General features: G+C 46.4%; 1 protein-coding gene across 7 annotated transcripts in view; it reads right to left on the bottom strand.

Annotated features, from left to right (window-relative positions):
- Window positions 1-17,732, bottom strand: part of LOC128684832 (F-box/LRR-repeat protein 20-like) — a 169,666-nt gene that overhangs the window by 135,964 nt on the left and 15,970 nt on the right. For 6 of the 7 annotated variants that reach the window (XM_070100678.1, XM_070100670.1, XM_070100677.1 and 3 more), the window contains one exon: window positions 324-487. The exons of the other annotated variant lie outside the window; for it this stretch is intronic. In XM_070100678.1, the coding sequence (XP_069956779.1) occupies window positions 324-487 (164 nt within the window). The remainder of the gene's footprint in view (window positions 1-323; window positions 488-17,732) is intronic. 7 annotated transcript variants of the gene reach the window in all.

Genomic DNA, 17,732 nt, shown 5'->3' with positions numbered 1-17,732 from the left:
CAGTGCGCACAATAATGTCACTAAAATTTCACGAGTCAGAGCAACCCTATATTCGAACAAGGTTTTGCTCATAGGTGAACTTTTTCGAGTTATAGGGAAAAGCTTATGAAGCGTTCATAAATGGTCCCGGTAAGGTGTAGAGAGCTTTCAGTTTCTTGAGTCAGGTGTCGAAGTGTTGGGAAAAGTGGGTGGGCATTTCACCTGCCTACGTTTGTGTATCTCCCCATGTAGCATGAGTGAGCAATTCCTGGTATTTGTCTGGATGTCTTATTAGCACTGAAGGGCAGTAAAGTGGTACTGTTACCTGTGGAGCGAGAGCCTACCTTACATCGTTTAATCATGTACTGGAAGCCTGACACAGAGTCGCCATCTGCGGAGGAAATCTTCATATCTTCCAGGTGAGGATGGATGAGGGCGTGGTAGTGAGTCCTCTTCAGCCGATGTTCCTCCAGGACTTCATGCAGCAGCTGCGTCAGCATTGTGCTCGCTGTGGGTGGGGATGGTAGGGTGTTGGTGGGGGCTAGGGGATTTTGGAGGGAGAGTTGGCCGTTAGTGTGTATGTGTGTTGGGGGTAGAAGTATTTGGCTGGGTAGGGGAGGGTGTTGAAAAGGGATTGTCAACGGAGGGTGGTGGTTGGAGTGTGTAGGGGGGGGGGATCATGGGAGGCAGGGGGAGCGGTGAGGGGTGCAAGGTGAGCATTAGAAACCCGCAAGGGAAATTGTTCACGTAATAATAGAATAACCGGTTATTAGGCAGTTACGTGAACATTAACACACATCATTAGTGTGGGACATAATGATTTTGCAAGTGCAAAAAAAAGTTATATAATGAAAAAAAATAAATTAAATATATATTAAAATAGGAAAAAAATAAATTTGATAAAAGGTAAAATTTAAAAACGCGTAACAAAATTCGTAAATAAATGACAGAATTGGGAAACATATTGTAAAATTAGGAACAAGTGGTAAAATGGGAGCAAATAAATGGGTAAACGTATAAAAATTTAGAAATGAATAGCAAAATTGGGAAATGAATAGTAAAATTAAGAAATAGTATTCTAAGATAACGGAGTTAAAACAAAATTGTGATACCGAACCAGACAAAAAGATAGAGAAATATACTTAAAAGGATCAATGACAAACGATCATTAGAAATATTCATGCATGGACCACCAAGCAAATGTTTGATATTGTTCACAAATGTTTGTAAAATAATTCAAAACAAGCATAATGATTGGATTATATATTGGGGGAAGTACCATAGAGTGGAGGGGATGGGCCATATATTGGGACGTAAATGGGATGGGGGATAAAGAGGGGAAAGGGGAGGGGAGGGGAAGAGAATAAAAATACGTAATTAGCGAAGATCTCTTTATGCCTTGGTGAGGAGCTCACTTGCTGGAATACAATTTTTGAGTTTTTAAAAGATTGAAAATGATAAAATTAATTAGAACTTTGCACTTTTTTTTGTATTACCAAATGTTGGTTGGCAATATAGACAAATATTAGGACAAGATACACGTCAAGGAAGGTTCCTTGATGCTAGTGAGGGGCTCTTGATCTAGGGAATTGGAAATATGCTCCAATTCCTTGAACTGAATCAGAATGCTTTCTGTACTCCCAACCGCTGTATGACTCCTGCGTGTATAGCGCTCCCACCCATGAATATAAAAATAATTAGAACACTGTAATAATCCAACAGACTAAATGTACTAGAGTCGCTAATAATTAAGGAATATAATTTGCAGCATGAGCTGATGGTATATTGATGTTCCCTAAAATATCTGACGATGTCAGTGGTCATACATTGTTGAAAGGCGCCTAATGTCACTCTTGTTTCATTGTGTAATTCCTGCATAATCAGTCACCAGATCAGGAATTCAGCTGCTGTCTCTACCAGCATGTATTATCTTCTGAACCACAGAGAGCCTTAAGGTTTACCTAACTAAAATCTTGGAAGAATGGTGATGGCCACTTTTAAACACGACCTGATCACAAGTTTATGAAGATACCTGGTTCGTACGACCGACAGGTTGGTGAATTAGACGCTTATGCAACACTTGGGTATCTTTGTTGTGGAAACGTTTCGCCAACCAGTGGCTTCTCCAGTCCAGTACAGAGAAGAATGGTTGAAGTAATCAGTCCTTCAGCTTGAGTCGTTGTGATCAGTCCATCTGTTTTGAAAAGAGTGCAGCATAAACGTAGAGAAGGAGCTTATATACTGCAGACAGGTGAGGTGAAGCAGTCGTAGACGGTGTCACCTTCGATAAATCCGCTGATCACATCGCCTCAAGGCTGAGGGACTGATTACCTCAAACTATTTCTGATCTTCAACCATTCTTCTCTGAGGAAGCCACGGGTTGGCAAAACGTTTCCACAATAGATACCCAAGTATTGTACAAGTGTCTAATTTATTACAAGTTTGTATGGAGGAAACCCTGACGCGATCTCAGGAAACACTTGTCCTATTTCGTGACAAACCTTACCTAACCTGACGCGACCAGCAGCCAGTGAGTAGGTCTACCGCGTTGGTCTGGAGTTTTGAGACTCTCTGATCGCGGGTTCTAACCCCACCCGTGGTATGGTTTTTTTCTCGTGTCCCTTCTGAGTCATCTGTCGATGCACTGATGATTCATGATAAACGAATAACGTTTGTTCAGATCCTACGTTCATTCATTACAAATAAGGTGTACTCGACCATTCTTCATAATCCCGATCGCTCTGTTGAATTGTTACTTTCATTCATATACGAATTTCCAACACACTGACAGGTGGCTGAGAAGGAACAAACACTGGACAAGTCACTGGCTGCTGGTTGAATCAGGGGTTCTCTATAAAACTTGTGATCAGTTCTTGCTAATTGACCAGTTTTACCTATTCGGCACGACATATATATATATATATATATATATATATATATATATATATATATATATATATATATATATATATATATATATATATATATATAACAACGATAATGAATTTGATATAAAGTGTGAGTTGCCAAAGTTACTGTTTGGTGATGACACAGGGCTTTTGAGACTCAGAGAAGTTTCAGAACTTGGTGGGGAGTTCAGGAAAGTGTGTAAAAGAAAGTTGAAAGCGAACACAGAAAAAAGCAAGGGAATCATATTAAGAAGTCAGGGACTGAAAGAGTGGACATCAGAGAGGAAGAGGTGTGCGGAGGATGTGATTATAACACCCACGCTTCCTTGCGTGATTCCTAGCGTCACTTTTTAAACGGTCTCTTGTAATTATATAAATACGTCTTTTAAAATTCAGGTTAGATTAGGGTAGGTTAATTTTAGTTATGTTACGTTTGAGTAAGCTACATAAACATATAAACATGTATATTTAACCGCAAATGGGTAAAATTTGAAGTAGTGCTTCGACGTATTTAGCAACGCACAGTATAGGTTTGCCTAGGTGCACGCTTGTCATGTATGGTGTGAGGATGGGTTGGACTGTAATACCTAAATGACATCGGGGAATCGCGTACACGCTAATTTATTGCATTCCCTGTAGTAAGCAGTATAAGAAGCTGACTTCCTTGGTAAAGGATTGAACTTATGTATACATGATTCTAATTATGGTATGCTGTGTAGCTCGTAATATATAACATTTAATGTTTGCTTAGACATCGTATGTATATTTAAGCCATTCACACTTAAAATAAGCTTCAACGTCCTCCTCTCTCTCCCCCACCTCTCTCTCTCTCTCTCTCTCTCTCTCTCTCTCTCTCTCTCTCTCTCTCTCTCTGTTTCTGGATCTTTCTCTCTTAACAGTGTTGCCGAGTGACCCAACACACTTTCCGGGTGAACGGAGAGTTGGCACAGGACGAGTTGTTGGGATGGTGGCTAGCCAAGAACAGATAACTGTCATGTGTGAGTGTGACTGTGTGCTTGTGAGAGAGAGAGAGAGAGAGAGCAAGCAAGTGAGCAAGAGCAAGCAAGCACTTGGCTGCACTTCGTGGTTAGGGAGAAGAGAGCTTCTTCACAACAAGACGGGCAGCAAACAGCAACTACACGCTGGCTCTATCCTTCTCAAGAACATTACTTCATCTGAAATCATTTATTCGTAGGATGATTAGAGTCTAGAACGTCTTCGTACAGCATAATGACATCGATGAAATCGTCAATTGACCAAATGAAATCTCTGTTTTACAGATGGCTCCAGCTTCACCCTATTCTCTCTCTGTACGTTACATAAGAATAAAAAGGCTTTCAGTGAGCTGATGTAGGTATACTTTATATAGGTATACATAATGTGGAATACTTAACCTAACCCTGTAAACTCATTTTGTAAAAGAGAAAGAAATCACCGAGTTATGTTAGGATTGTTATTGAACTTTGTGTAGGCGTTAGTTTGAAAACTTTGCTTATTTATCTCGTCTGATATCTCGTAGGAGGTAGGCAGAGTCTAGTGCATTAAAAATTTTTGACTGTCCTACAATATTTCTGTTGCATGCATTGGTGTACATGGGGCTGGGGTTATGGAATACAGGGATACCTTTCTTTGATCGCATAGCGACTGTAACAAAAGTCTATAATAAAATAAAGAGAGGTGTCGGATTGAGAGAATGTTAATGATCTCCCAGGGGTGATTGAGTCCTGATTGCCCCTCTTTAATGACGATGTAAAACTGACGAGAAGGATAAAAACATGGAAAGTCAGGTGTAGGCTCCTGGGAGACCTGAACAGTGTAAACGGGTAATCAGACAAGTGCAGGATCACAACCAGTCGGGAAAAGGTGAGGTGAATCTTCAGTTGACGGATATAGCAATGAGCCACAGACTCAGAGTCATTTCAAACATACCTCCGAAGGTGTAAGCAGTGTAACCTTGGCAGCATATGTAAGATAATCAAATCGCAGAGCATCAATCATGACCCTAAGTGAAGAAATCTTCAGGATTCTGTACATGATGTACTACTTATGGCCATCATAGAGTGCTCAGCTCCAGCATGAAGTCTTCACTTGATCAAACACTAATCCCAGAAGTGAAAGGAATGAACTATGAAAAGACACTAAAAGAATATGACACGACTGTCCTCGAGGAGAAGAGGGAATATCAACAAATAAAATTCCGGAGCATAGACAAGGTGAACAAAGAGATTGTTTACCATGGAAGGAATCATAGCAACAGTAATGGATATCAGAGATGTGAGAAGACAGTGTCATAGCAACATAAGATAGATGTCAGAGATGTGAGAAGACAGTGTCATAGCAACATAAGATAGATGTCAGAGATGTGAGAAGACAGTGTCATAGCAACATAAGATAGATGTCAGAGATGTGAGAAGACAGTGTCATAGCATTAGAGTGGCACAACTTAGTATTAAATAATGTGATAAATTAGACATATGTGCAACTCTTGGGTATCTTTATTGAGGAAACGTTTCGCCACACAGTGGCTTCATCAGTCCATACAAAGGAGAAACGTGAAGAATAGGAGGAGAATGAGGTAATCAGTCCCTCAACCTTCACGTTTCTCCTTTGTATAGACTGATGAAGCCACTGTGTGGCGAAACGTTTCCTCAGTAAAGATACCCAAGAGTTACACATGTGTCTAATTTATCAACGTGTCGGTTCTCTGAATCATTCATCTACAATTAAATAATGTACTATATAAACAAAAGGCAGTTAAGAATCGAGTCTAAATGTTGAAGGGTGAAACAGTGCGTAGCTCACAAGCTGTAAATAAACACACAAAACTATTATTATATTAAATGCTCGAAAAAAACTTTTACGCAAAACGTCGTAACTAAGAAAGGTCTCCTCTTGTTCTTCGCGTCTTTTTTACCATCTAAGATAAGCTCGAGAACAGGAAACTCAACAACGTAATTGCACAGATTGTGACTCGGTTATCGGTTATTAATACTGTAACTTGACTGATCGGAAGTGTGTTTGTATATGAAAGGCTGGAGGCTCGAACCTCCGACATCTGACAACGAGCTGTGGCAGCGGCTTTGATCAAAAACGGGACCGCGATTAGCGGACGGAGGATCGAACATCCACTACCCTTGCACAGAATGACCCACACTGGTTTAGCACTTCGTAAAGTAAAATATTTAAGGGGCACGTAAGTTCCTCCGTCTTCTAATAACATGTTCATTTTTCCACTATAATCTACCTCGTCCATAATTACTATCGCATTTGCTTTGTCTGTTTCGTAAGGTGAAGTCTAAGATCTTTCCTTAATTCATGATATAACTTAACAAATCTTTGTTGACAATTGTGTTGTAGAGGTGTGAGCTGCAGGTCCGAGCTGCAGAGGTCTGAGTTGCAGGTCCGAGCTGCAGAGGTCTGAGCTGCAGGTCCGAGCTGCAGGTCCGAGCTGCAGGTCCGAGCTGCAGGTCCGAGCTGCAGAGGTCTGAGCTGCAGGTCCGAGCTGCAGAGGTGTGAGCTGCAGCTCACACCTCTACAACACAATTGTCCTCAAAGATTTGTTAAGTTATACCATGAATTAAGGAAAGATCCTGGACTTCACCTTACGAAACAGACACAGCAAATGTGATAGTAATTATGGACGAGGTAGATTATAGTGGAAAAATGAACATGTTATTAGAAGACGGAGGAACTTACGTGCCTCTTAAAACAGGACGGATACTCGTATATCACATATATCAAAGAAGTTCAATGAACGTGGAAGGAGACATAAACATAGAGTGGGGGATGGCAACAATGTCTTCCTGGGGAAGAATAAGGTGCTTGGTTGCCAACACGATTTTTGTAACAGTAAGTTAATATTAACGAAGAGAAGAATGACCACAGCGCAAGCAAATATTGTCATACTGCCAACAGGTAGTACTTGTAGCCAAGTCTTAGTCTGCCAGTTACAACATCGGTCGATCTCTCTATATAAGTTGCTCCGTAAATGTGCGAATCTACGTTCTCGTTATTATTGATCTGTGCAAGCCTTAAACTGCATTATTATTACATATTACATTAAAATTTATTATTTCTTTCTCTTGTAATAATAGTTATATGGCAAAACACACACACACACACACACACACACACACACACACACACACACACACACACACACACACACACACACACACACACACACACACACACACACACACACATACACACACACATACACATATACACACACACCACACACATACCACACACATACACACACACACACACACACACACACACACACACACACACACACACACACACACACACACACACACACACACACACACACATATACACACACATACACACACACACACATACATACACACACATAGTTTTAAGGCGAGGTATGATAAAGCTCATGGAGCAGGGAGAGAGAGGACCTAGTAGCAATCAGTGAAGAGGCGGGGCCAGGAGCTGTGACTCGACCCCTGCAACCACAAATAGGTGAGTACAAATAGGTGAGTACACACACATACACACACACACACACACATACACACACACATACACACACACATACACACACACATACACACACACACACACACATACATACACATACACACACATACACACACACACATACACACACACACATACATACACATACACACACACACATACACACACACACACACACACACACACACACACACACATGCACATACACACACACACACATACACACATATACTCGGGACTCGGGGCCAGGAGCTCGGACTCGACCCCCGCAACCTCAACTAGGTGAGGTGAGTACACACACACACACACACACACATACACACACACATATATATACACACACACACATACACACACACACACACATACACACACACACACACACATACACACACACAGTAGAGACAGGAAGGGCTGTGGGAAGACAGCACAGAAGGGAACATCAAGAGGGAATATACCAACAAGTGTTGGATGACATACGAACAACTGAGGAGGTGAAGAAGCTCTAAAGTGACCTTGACACCTCAAAGGCGATGGGACCGGACAACATCTCCCCATGGGTCCTTAGAGAAGGAGCAGAGATGCTGTGCGTGCCTCTAACCACAATCTTCAACACATCCCTTGAAACTGGGCAACTACCTGAGAAATGGAAGACAGCTAGTGTAGTCCCCATATTTAAGAAAGGAAACAGAAACGAGGCACTAAACTACAGACCTGTGTCTCTGACATGTATTGTGTGCAAAGTCATGGAGAAGATTATCAGGAGGAGAGTGGTCGAACACCTGGAAAGGAGCAAGATTATAAATGAAAACCAGCATGGGTTCATGGAAGGCAAATCTTGTATCACAAACCTCCTGGAGTTTTATGACAAGGTAACAGAAGTAAGACACGAGAGAGAGGGGTGGGTAGATTGCGTTTTCCTAGACTGCAGGAAGGCCTTTGACACAGTTCCCCGCAAGAGATTAGTGCAGAAGCTGGAGGATCAGGCGCACGTAAAAGGGAGGGCACTGCAATGGATAAGGGAATACTTGACAAGGAGGCAGCAACGAGTCATGGTACGTGAAGAGGTATCACAGTGGGCGCCTGTTACGAGCGGGGTCCCACAGGGGTCAGTTCTATGACCAGTGCTATTTTTGATATATGTGAACGACATGATGGAAGGAATAGACTCTGAAGTGTCCCTGTTCGCAGATGACGTGAAGTTGATGAGAAGAATTAAATCGGACGAGGATGAGGCAGGACTGCAAAGAGACCTGGACAGACTGGACATGTGGTCCAGCAACTGGCTTCTCGAATTCAATCCAGCCAAATGCAAAGTCATGAAGATTGGGGAGGGGCAAAGAAGACCGCAGACAGAGTATAGGCTAGATGGACAAAGACTACAGACCTCACTCAGGGAGAAAGACCTTGGGGTGACCATAACACCGAGCACATCACCGGAGGCACACATCAACCAAATAACCGCTGCAGCATACGGGCGCCTGGCAAACCTGAGAATAGCGTTCCGATACCTTAATAAGGAATCGTTCAAGACACTGTACACTGTGTATGTTAGGCCCATACTGGAGTATGCAGCACCAGTCTGGAACCCACACCTGGTCAAGCACGTCAAGAAGTTAGAGAAAGTACAAAGGTTTGCAACAAGGCTAGTCCCAGAGCTCAAGGGAATGTCGTACGAGGAAAGGTTAAGGGAAATCGGACTGACGACACTGGAGGACAGAAGGGTCAGGGGAGACATGATAACGACATACAAGATACTGCGGGGAATAGACAAGGTGGACAGAGATAGGATGTTCCATAGAGGGGACACAGGGACAAGGGGTCACAACTGGAAGCTGAAGACTCAGACGAGTCACAGGGACGTTAGGAAGTATTTCTTCAGTCATAGAGTTGTCAGCAAGTGGAATAGCCTAGCAAGTGAAGTAGTGGAGGCAGGAACCATACATAGTTTTAAGAAGAGTTATGACAAAGCTCAGGAAGCAGAGAGAGAGAGGATCCAGTAGCGATCAGTGAAGAGGCGGGGCCAGGAGCTGAGTCTCGACCCCTGCAACCACAATTAGGTGAGTACAATTAGGTGAGTACACACATACACACACACACACACACATACATACATACATACATACATACATACATACATACATACATACACACACACACACACACACACACTAGAGAAAGTGCAAAGGTTTGCAACAAGACTAGTCCCAGAGCTAAGAGGTATGTCCTACGAGGAGAGGTTAAGGGAAATCAACCTGACGACACTGGAGGACAGGAGAGATAGGGGGGACATGATAACGACATACAAAATACTGAGAGGAATTGACAAGGTGGACAAAGACAGGATGTTCCAGAGATTGGACACAGTAACAAGGGGACACAGTTGGAAGCTGAAGACACAGATGAATCACAGGGATGTTAGGAAGTATTTCTTCAGCCACAGAGTAGTCAGTAAGTGGAATAGTTTGGGAAGCGATGTAGTGGAGGCAGGATCCATACATAGCTTTAAGCAGAGGTATGATAAAGCTCACGGCTCAGGGAGAGTGACCTAGTAGCGATCAGTGAAGAGGCGGGGCCAGGAGCTCGAACTCGACCCCCGCAACCTCAACTAGGTGAGTACACACACACACACACACATACACACACATACACACACATACACACACACACATACACACACACACATACACACACACACACACACACACACACACACACACACACACACACACACACACACAAGCTTTATCATGTAATAATACAACATGAAGTGGAATACATTAGAATTACACACTATTTCCTTTATTCTCAGTTCTCTCTTATTTTTAATATGTTCAAATGTGTGTGTAGAGTAGTAGTAGTTACTAGTTGTCAAAGGCACATGTCGATAGACATTTTTTTGTGTGTTACATACACGCACATACACAAACATCCACATACAAAACGCATACACACTTCTAGCTATTCCAGTGAGCATGTTATTAAAGTCATTATTCGACAAATCCGTCATTATTGCAAGGAAGAATACCGGAAACACCATCCAAGACGATTATATTTATAGGAAGTGTTTAACCTATGTAAGTTACACAGTGCAGACACCACTCAAAACAACTGAAGGATTTTACTGTCTGTCTGGAGTCTCGTATGTAAGACAGTGAAGGTCTAGCCTCAGACACGCCTAACCAGAGATTTTTTCTTACTAAAGTTTAAGAAAAGTAAAAAAAAGAACATTGATACGGCAGGAACATGAGAGATAGAAATAATTAATGGAGAAAATGTAATGATTCTTAAACAGCAAGTAGATGACGCTATCATTTCAGCAGAGGAACAGACGGGGACCCATCTTAGATTTAGTAATAACACGCACAGTGAGCTGAAGGAATTGATAGAGGGAGGGACAAGTGATGGAAAATATAGAAAAGCAACTTGTGAGGTAACAGTAAGGTAAGTGTTGTGGGGAGAGACAATGGGTGTTTGTTCAGTGTTGTGGGGAGAGACAATGGGTGTTTGTTCAGTGTTGTGGTGAGAGGCACTGGGTGCTTGTTCAGTGTTGTGGGGAGAGACACTTGGTGCTTGTTCAGTGTTGTAGGGAGAGGCACTGGGTGCTTGTTCAGTGTTGTGGGGAGACACTTGGTGCTTGTTCAGTGTTGTGGGGAGAGGCACTGGGTGCTTGTTCAGTGTTGTGGGGAGAGGCACTGGGTGCTTGTTCAGTGTTGTGGGGAGAGACACTTGGTGCTTGTTCAGTGTTGTAGGGAGAGGCACTGGGTGCTTGTTCAGTGTTGTGGGGAGAGACACTGGGTGCTTGTTCAGTGTTGTAGGGAGAGGCACTGGGTGCTTGTTCAGTGTTGTGGGGAGAGACACTTGGTGCTTGTTCAGTGTTGTAGGGAGAGGCACTGGGTGCTTGTTCAGTGTTGTGGAGACACTTGGTGCTTGTCCAGTGTTGTGGGGAGAGACACTGGGTGCTTGTTCAGTGTTGTGTGGAGAGACACTTGGTGCTTGTTCAGTGTTGTAGGGAGAGACACTTGGTGCTTGTTCAGTGTTGTGGGGAGAGACACTTGGTGCTTGTTCAGTGTTGTGGGGAGAGACACTTGGTGCTTGTTCAGTGTTGTGGGGAGAGGCACTGGGTGCTTGTTCAGTGTTGTGGGGAGAGACACTTGGTGCTTGTTCAGTGTTGTAGGGAGAGGCACTGGGTGCTTGTTCAGTGTTGTGGGGAGAGACACTTGGTGCTTGTTCAGTGTTGTGGGGAGACACTTGGTGCTTGTTCAGTGTTGTGGGGAGAGGCACTGGGTGCTTGTTCAGTGTTGTAGGGAGAGACACTTGGTGCTTGTTCAGTGTTGTAGGGAGAGGCACTGTGTGCTTGTTCAGTGTTGTGGGGAGACACTTGGTGCTTGTTCAGTGTTGTGGGGAGAGACACTGGGTGTTTGTTCAGTGTTGTGAGAGACACTGGGTGCATGTTCAGTGTTGTAGGGAGACACTTGGTGCTTGTTCAGTGTTGTGGGGAGAGACACTGGGTGCTTGTTCAGTGTTGTGGAGAGAGACACTGGGTGCTTGTTCAGTGTTGTGGAGAGAGACACTGGGTGCTTGTTCAGTGTTGTGGGGAGAGACACTGGGTGCTTCTTCAGTGTTGTGGGGAGAGACACTGGGTGCTTGTTCAGTGTTGCGGGGAGAGATACTGGGTGCTTGTTCAGTGTTGCGGGGAGAGACACTGGGTGCTTCTTCAGTGTTGTGGGGAGAGACACTGGGTGCTTGTTCAGTGTTGTGGGGAGAGATACTGGGTGCTTGTTCAGTGTTGTGGGGAGAGACACTGGGTGCTTGTTCAGTGTTGTGGGGAGAGACACTGGGTGCTTGTTCAGTGTTGTGGGGAGAGATACTGGGTGCTTGTTCAGTGTTGTGGGGAGAGATACTGGGTGCTTCTTCAGTGTTGTGGGGAGAGATACTGGGTGCTTGTTCAGTGTTGTGGGGAGAGACACTGGGTGCTTGTTCAGTGTTGTGGGGAGAGACACTGGGTGCTTGTTCAGTGTTGCGGGGAGAGACACTGGGTGCTTGTTCAGTGTTGTGGGGAGAGATACTGGGTGCTTCTTCAGTGTTGTGGGGAGAGATACTGGGTGCTTGTTCAGTGTTGTGGGGAGAGATACTGAGTGCTTGTTCAGTGTTGTGGGGAGAGATACTGGGTGCTTGTTCAGTGTTGTGGGGAGAGACACTGGGTGCTTGTTCAGTGTTGTGGGGAGAGACACTGGGTGCTTGTTCAGTGTTGTGGGGAGAGATACTGGGTGCTTCTTCAGTGTTGTGGGGAGAGATACTGGGTGCTTGTTCAGTGTTGTGGGGAGAGACACTTGGTGCTTGTTCAGTGTTGTGGGGAGACACTTGGTGCTTGTTCAGTGTTGTGGGGAGAGGCACTGGGTGCTTGTTCAGTGTTGTGGGGAGAGACACTTGGTGCTTGTTCAGTGTTGTAGGGAGAGGCACTGGGTGCTTATTCAGTGTTGTGGGGAGACACTTGGTGCTTGTTCAGTGTTGTGGGGAGAGACAATGGGTGTTTGTTCAGTGTTGTGAGAGACACTGGGTGCTTGTTCAGTGTTGTAGGGAGACACTTGGTGCTTGTTCAGTGTTGTGGGGAGAGACACTGGGTGCTTCTTCAGTGTTGTGGGGAGAGACACTGGGTGCTTGTTCAGTGTTGCGGGGAGAGATACTGGGTGCTTGTTCAGTGTTGTGGGGAGAGACACTGGGTGCTTGTTCAGTGTTGTAGGGAGACACTGGGTGCTTGTTCAGTGTTGTGGGGAGAGACACTGGGTGCTTGTTCAGTGTTGCGGGGAGAGATACTGGGTGCTTGTTCAGTGTTGTTGTGAGAGACACTGGGTGCTTGTTCAGTGTTGTGGGGAGAGACACTGGGTGCTTGTTCAGTGTTGTGGGGAGAGAGACTGTGTGCTTGTTCAGTGTTGTGGGGAGAGATACTGGGTGCTTGTTCAGTGTTGTGGAGAGAGACACTGGGTGCTTGTTCAGTGTTGTGCAGAGAGACACTGGGTGCTTGTTCAGTGTTGTGGGGCGAGACACTGGGTGCTTGTTCAGTGTTGTGGGGAGAGACACTGGGTGTTTGTTCAGTTTTGCGGGGAGAGATACTGGGTGCTTGTTCAGTGTTGCGGGGAGAGACACTGGGTGCTTCTTCAGTGTTGTGGGGAGAGATACTGGGTGCTTGTTCAGTGTTGTGGGGAGAGATACTGGGTGCTTGTTCAGTGTTGTGGGGAGAGATACTGGGTGCTTGTTCAGTGTTGTGGGGAGAGATACTGGGTGCTTGTTCAGTGTTGTGGGGAGAGACACTGGGTGCTTGTTCAGTGTTGTGGGGAGAGACACTGGGTGCTTGTTCAGTGTTGTGGGGAGAGACACTGGGTGCTTGTTCAGTGTTGTGGGGAGAGATACTGGGTGCTTCTTCAGTGTTGTGGGGAGAGATACTGGGTGCTTGTTCAGTGTTGTGGGGAGAGACACTGGGTGCTTGTTCAGTGTTGTGGGGAGAGACACTGGGTGCTTGTTCAGTGTTGTGGGGAGAGACACTGGGTGCTTGTTCAGTGTTGTGGGGAGAGACACTAGGTGCTTGTTCAGTGTTGTGGGGAGAGACACTGGGTGCTTGTTCAGTGTTGTGGGGAGAGACACTGGGTGCTTGTTCAGTGTTGTGGGGAGAGACACTGGGTGCTTGTTCAGTGTTGTAGGGAGAGACACTGGGTGCTTGTTCAGTGTTGTGGGGAGAGACACTGGGTGCTTGTTCAGTGTTGTGGGGAGAGACACTGGGTGCTTGTTCAGTGTTGTGGGGAGAGACACTGGGTGCTTGTTCAGTGTTGTGGGGAGAGACACTGGGTGCTTCTTCAGTGTTGCGGGGAGAGACACTGGGTGCTTGTTCAGTGTTGTGGGGAGAGATACTGGGTGCTTGTTCAGTGTTGTGGGGAGAGATACTGGGTGCTTGTTCAGTGTTGTAGGGAGACACTGGGTGCTTGTTCAGTGTTGTGGTGAGACACACTGGGTGCTTGTTCAGTGTTGTGGGGAGACACTTGGTGCTTGTTCAGTGTTGTGGGGAGAGGCACTGGGTGCTTGTTCAGTGTTGTGGGGAGAGACACTTGGTGCTTGTTCAGTGTTGTAGGGAGAGGCACTGGGTGCTTATTCAGTGTTGTGGGGAGACACTTGGTGCTTGTTCAGTGTTGTGGGGAGAGACACTGGGTGTTTGTTCAGTGTTGTGAGAGACACTGGGTGCTTGTTCAGTGTTGTAGGGAGACACTTGGTGCTTGTTCAGTGTTGTGGGGAGAGACACTGGGTGCTTGTTCAGTGTTGTGGGGAGAGACACTGGGTGCTTGTTCAGTGTTGCGGGGAGAGATACTGGGTGCTTGTTCAGTGTTGTGGGGAGAGACACAGGGTGCTTGTTCAGTGTTGTAGGGAGACACTGGGTGCTTGTTCAGTGTTGTGGGGAGAGACACTGGGTGCTTGTTCAGTGTTGCGGGGAGAGATACTGGGTGCTTGTTCAGTGTTGTGAGAGACACTGGGTGCTTGTTCAGTGTTGTGGGGAGAGACACTGGGTGCTTGTTCAGTGTTGTGGGGAGAGAGACTGTGTGCTTGTTCAGTGTTGTGGGGAGAGATACTGGGTGCTTGTTCAGTGTTGTGGAGAGAGACACTGGGTGCTTGTTCAGTGTTGTGGAGAGAGACACTGGGTGCTTGTTCAGTGTTGTGGGGAGAGACACTGGGTGCTTGTTCAGTGTTGTGGGGAGAGACACTGGGTGTTCAGTTTTGCGGGGAGAGATACTGGGTGCTTGTTCAGTGTTGCGGGGAGAGACACTGGGTGCTTCTTCAGTGTTGTGGGGAGAGATACTGGGTGCTTGTTCAGTGTTGTGGGGAGAGATACTGGGTGCTTGTTCAGTGTTGTGGGGAGAGATACTGGGTGCTTGTTCAGTGTTGTGGGGAGAGATACTGGGTGCTTGTTCAGTGTTGTGGGGAGAGACACTGGGTGCTTGTTCAGTGTTGTGGGGAGAGACACTGGGTGCTTGTTCAGTGTTGTGGGGAGAGACACTGGGTGCTTGTTCAGTGTTGTGGGGAGAGAGACTGGGTGCTTGTTCAGTGTTGTGGGGAGAGACACTGGGTGCTTGTTCAGTGTTGTGGGGAGAGACACTGGGTGCTTGTTCAGTGTTGTGGGGAGAGACACTGGGTGCTTGTTCAGTGTTGTGGGGAGAGATACTGGGTGCTTCTTCAGTGTTGTGGGGAGAGATACTGGGTGCTTGTTCAGTGTTGTGGGGAGAGACACTGGGTGCTTGTTCAGTGTTGTGGGGAGAGACACTGGGTGCTTGTTCAGTGTTGTGGGGAGAGACACTGGGTGCTTGTTCAGTGTTGTGGGGAGAGACACTAGGTGCTTGTTCAGTGTTGTGGGGAGAGACACTGGGTGCTTGTTCAGTGTTGTGGGGAGAGACACTGGGTGCTTGTTCAGTGTTGTGGGGAGAGACACTGGGTGCTTGTTCAGTGTTGTAGGGAGAGACACTGGGTGCTTGTTCAGTGTTGTGGGGAGAGACACTGGGTGCTTGTTCAGTGTTGTGGGGAGAGACACTGGGTGCTTGTTCAGTGTTGTGGGGAGAGACACTGGGTGCTTGTTCAGTGTTGTGGGGAGAGACACTGGGTGCTTCTTCAGTGTTGCGGGGAGAGACACTGGGTGCTTGTTCAGTGTTGTGGGGAGAGATACTGGGTGCTTGTTCAGTGTTGTGGGGAGAGATACTGGGTGCTTGTTCAGTGTTGTAGGGAGACACTGGGTGCTTGTTCAGTGTTGTGGTGAGACACACTGGGTGCTTGTTCAGTGTTGTGGGGTGAGACACTGGGTGCTTGTTCAGTGTTGTGGGGAGAGACACTGGGTGCTTGTTCAGTGTTGTGGGGAGAGACACTGGGTGCTTGTTCAGTGTTGTGGGGAGAGACACTGGGTGCTTGTTCAGTGTTGCGAGGAGAGACACTGGGTGCTTGTTCAGTGTTGTGGGGAGAGACACTGGGTGCTTGTTCAGTGTTGTGGGGAGAGACACTGGGTGCTTGTTCAGTGTTGTGGGGAGAGACACTGGGTGCTTGTTCAGTGTTGTGGGGAGAGACACTGGGTGCTTGTTCAGTGTTGTGGGGAGAGACACTGGGTGCTTGTTCAGTGTTGTGGGGAGAGACACTGGGTGCTTGTTCAGTGTTGTGGGGAGAGACACTGGGTGCTTGTTCAGTGTTGTGGGGAGAGACACTGGGTGCTTGTTCTGTGTTGCGGGGAGAGACACTGGGTGCTTCTTCAGTGTTGTGGGGAGAGACACTGGGTGCTTGTTCAGTGTTGTGGGGAGAGACACTGGGTGCTTCTTCAGTGTTGTGGGGAGAGACACTGGGTGCTTCTTCAGTGTTGTGGGGAGAGACACTGGGTGCTTCTTCAGTGTTGTGGGGAGAGACACTGGGTGCTTCTTCAGTGTTGTGGGGAGAGACACTGGGTGCTTCTTCAGTGTTGTGGGGAGAGACACTGGGTGCTTGTTCAGTGTTGTGGTGAGAGACACTGGGTGCTTGTTCAGTCTTGTGGGGAGAGACACTGGGTGCTTGTTCAGTGTTGCGGGGAGAGATACTGGGTGCTTGTTCAGTGTTGTGGTGAGAGACACTGGGTGCTTGTTCAGTGTTGCGGGGAGAGACACTAGGTGCTTGTTCAGTGTTGTGGGGAGAGATACTGGGTGCTTGTTCAGTGTTGTGGTGAGAGACACTGGGTGCTTTTTCAGTGTTGTGGGGAGAGACACTGGGTGCTTGTTCAGTCTTGTGGGGAGAGACACTGGGTGCTTGTTCAGTGTTGTGGGGAGAGACACTGGGTGCTTGTTCAGTCTTGTGGGGACAGACACTGGGTGCTTGTTCAGTGTTGTGGGGAGAGACACTGGGTGCTTGTTCAGTCTTGTGGGGAGAGACACTGGGTGCTTGTTCAGTGTTGTAGGGAGACACTGGGTGCTTGTTCAGTGTTGTGGGGAGAGACACTGGATGCTTGTTCAGTCTTGTGGGGAGAGACATTGGGTGCTTGTTCATTGTTGTGGGGAGAGACACTGGGTGCATGTTCAGTGTTGTGGGGAGAGACACTGGGTGCTTGGTCATTGTTGTGGGGAGAGACACTGGGTGCATGTTCAGTGTTGTGGGGAGAGACACTGGGTGCTTGTTCAGTGTTGTGGGGAGAGACACTGGGTGCTTGTTCAGTGTTGTGGGGAGAGACACTAGGTGGTTGTTCAGTGTTGTGGGGAGAGACACTAGGTGTTTGTTCAGTGTTGTGGGGAGAGACACTGGGTGCTTGTTCAGTGTTGTGGGGAGAGACACTGGGTGCTTGTTCAGTGT

Source organism: Cherax quadricarinatus, chromosome 5 (genome assembly GCF_038502225.1).
Source record: "Cherax quadricarinatus isolate ZL_2023a chromosome 5, ASM3850222v1, whole genome shotgun sequence".
Taxonomy (NCBI): domain Eukaryota; kingdom Metazoa; phylum Arthropoda; class Malacostraca; order Decapoda; family Parastacidae; genus Cherax; species Cherax quadricarinatus.
This window is presented reverse-complemented; position numbering and strand designations above follow the sequence as displayed.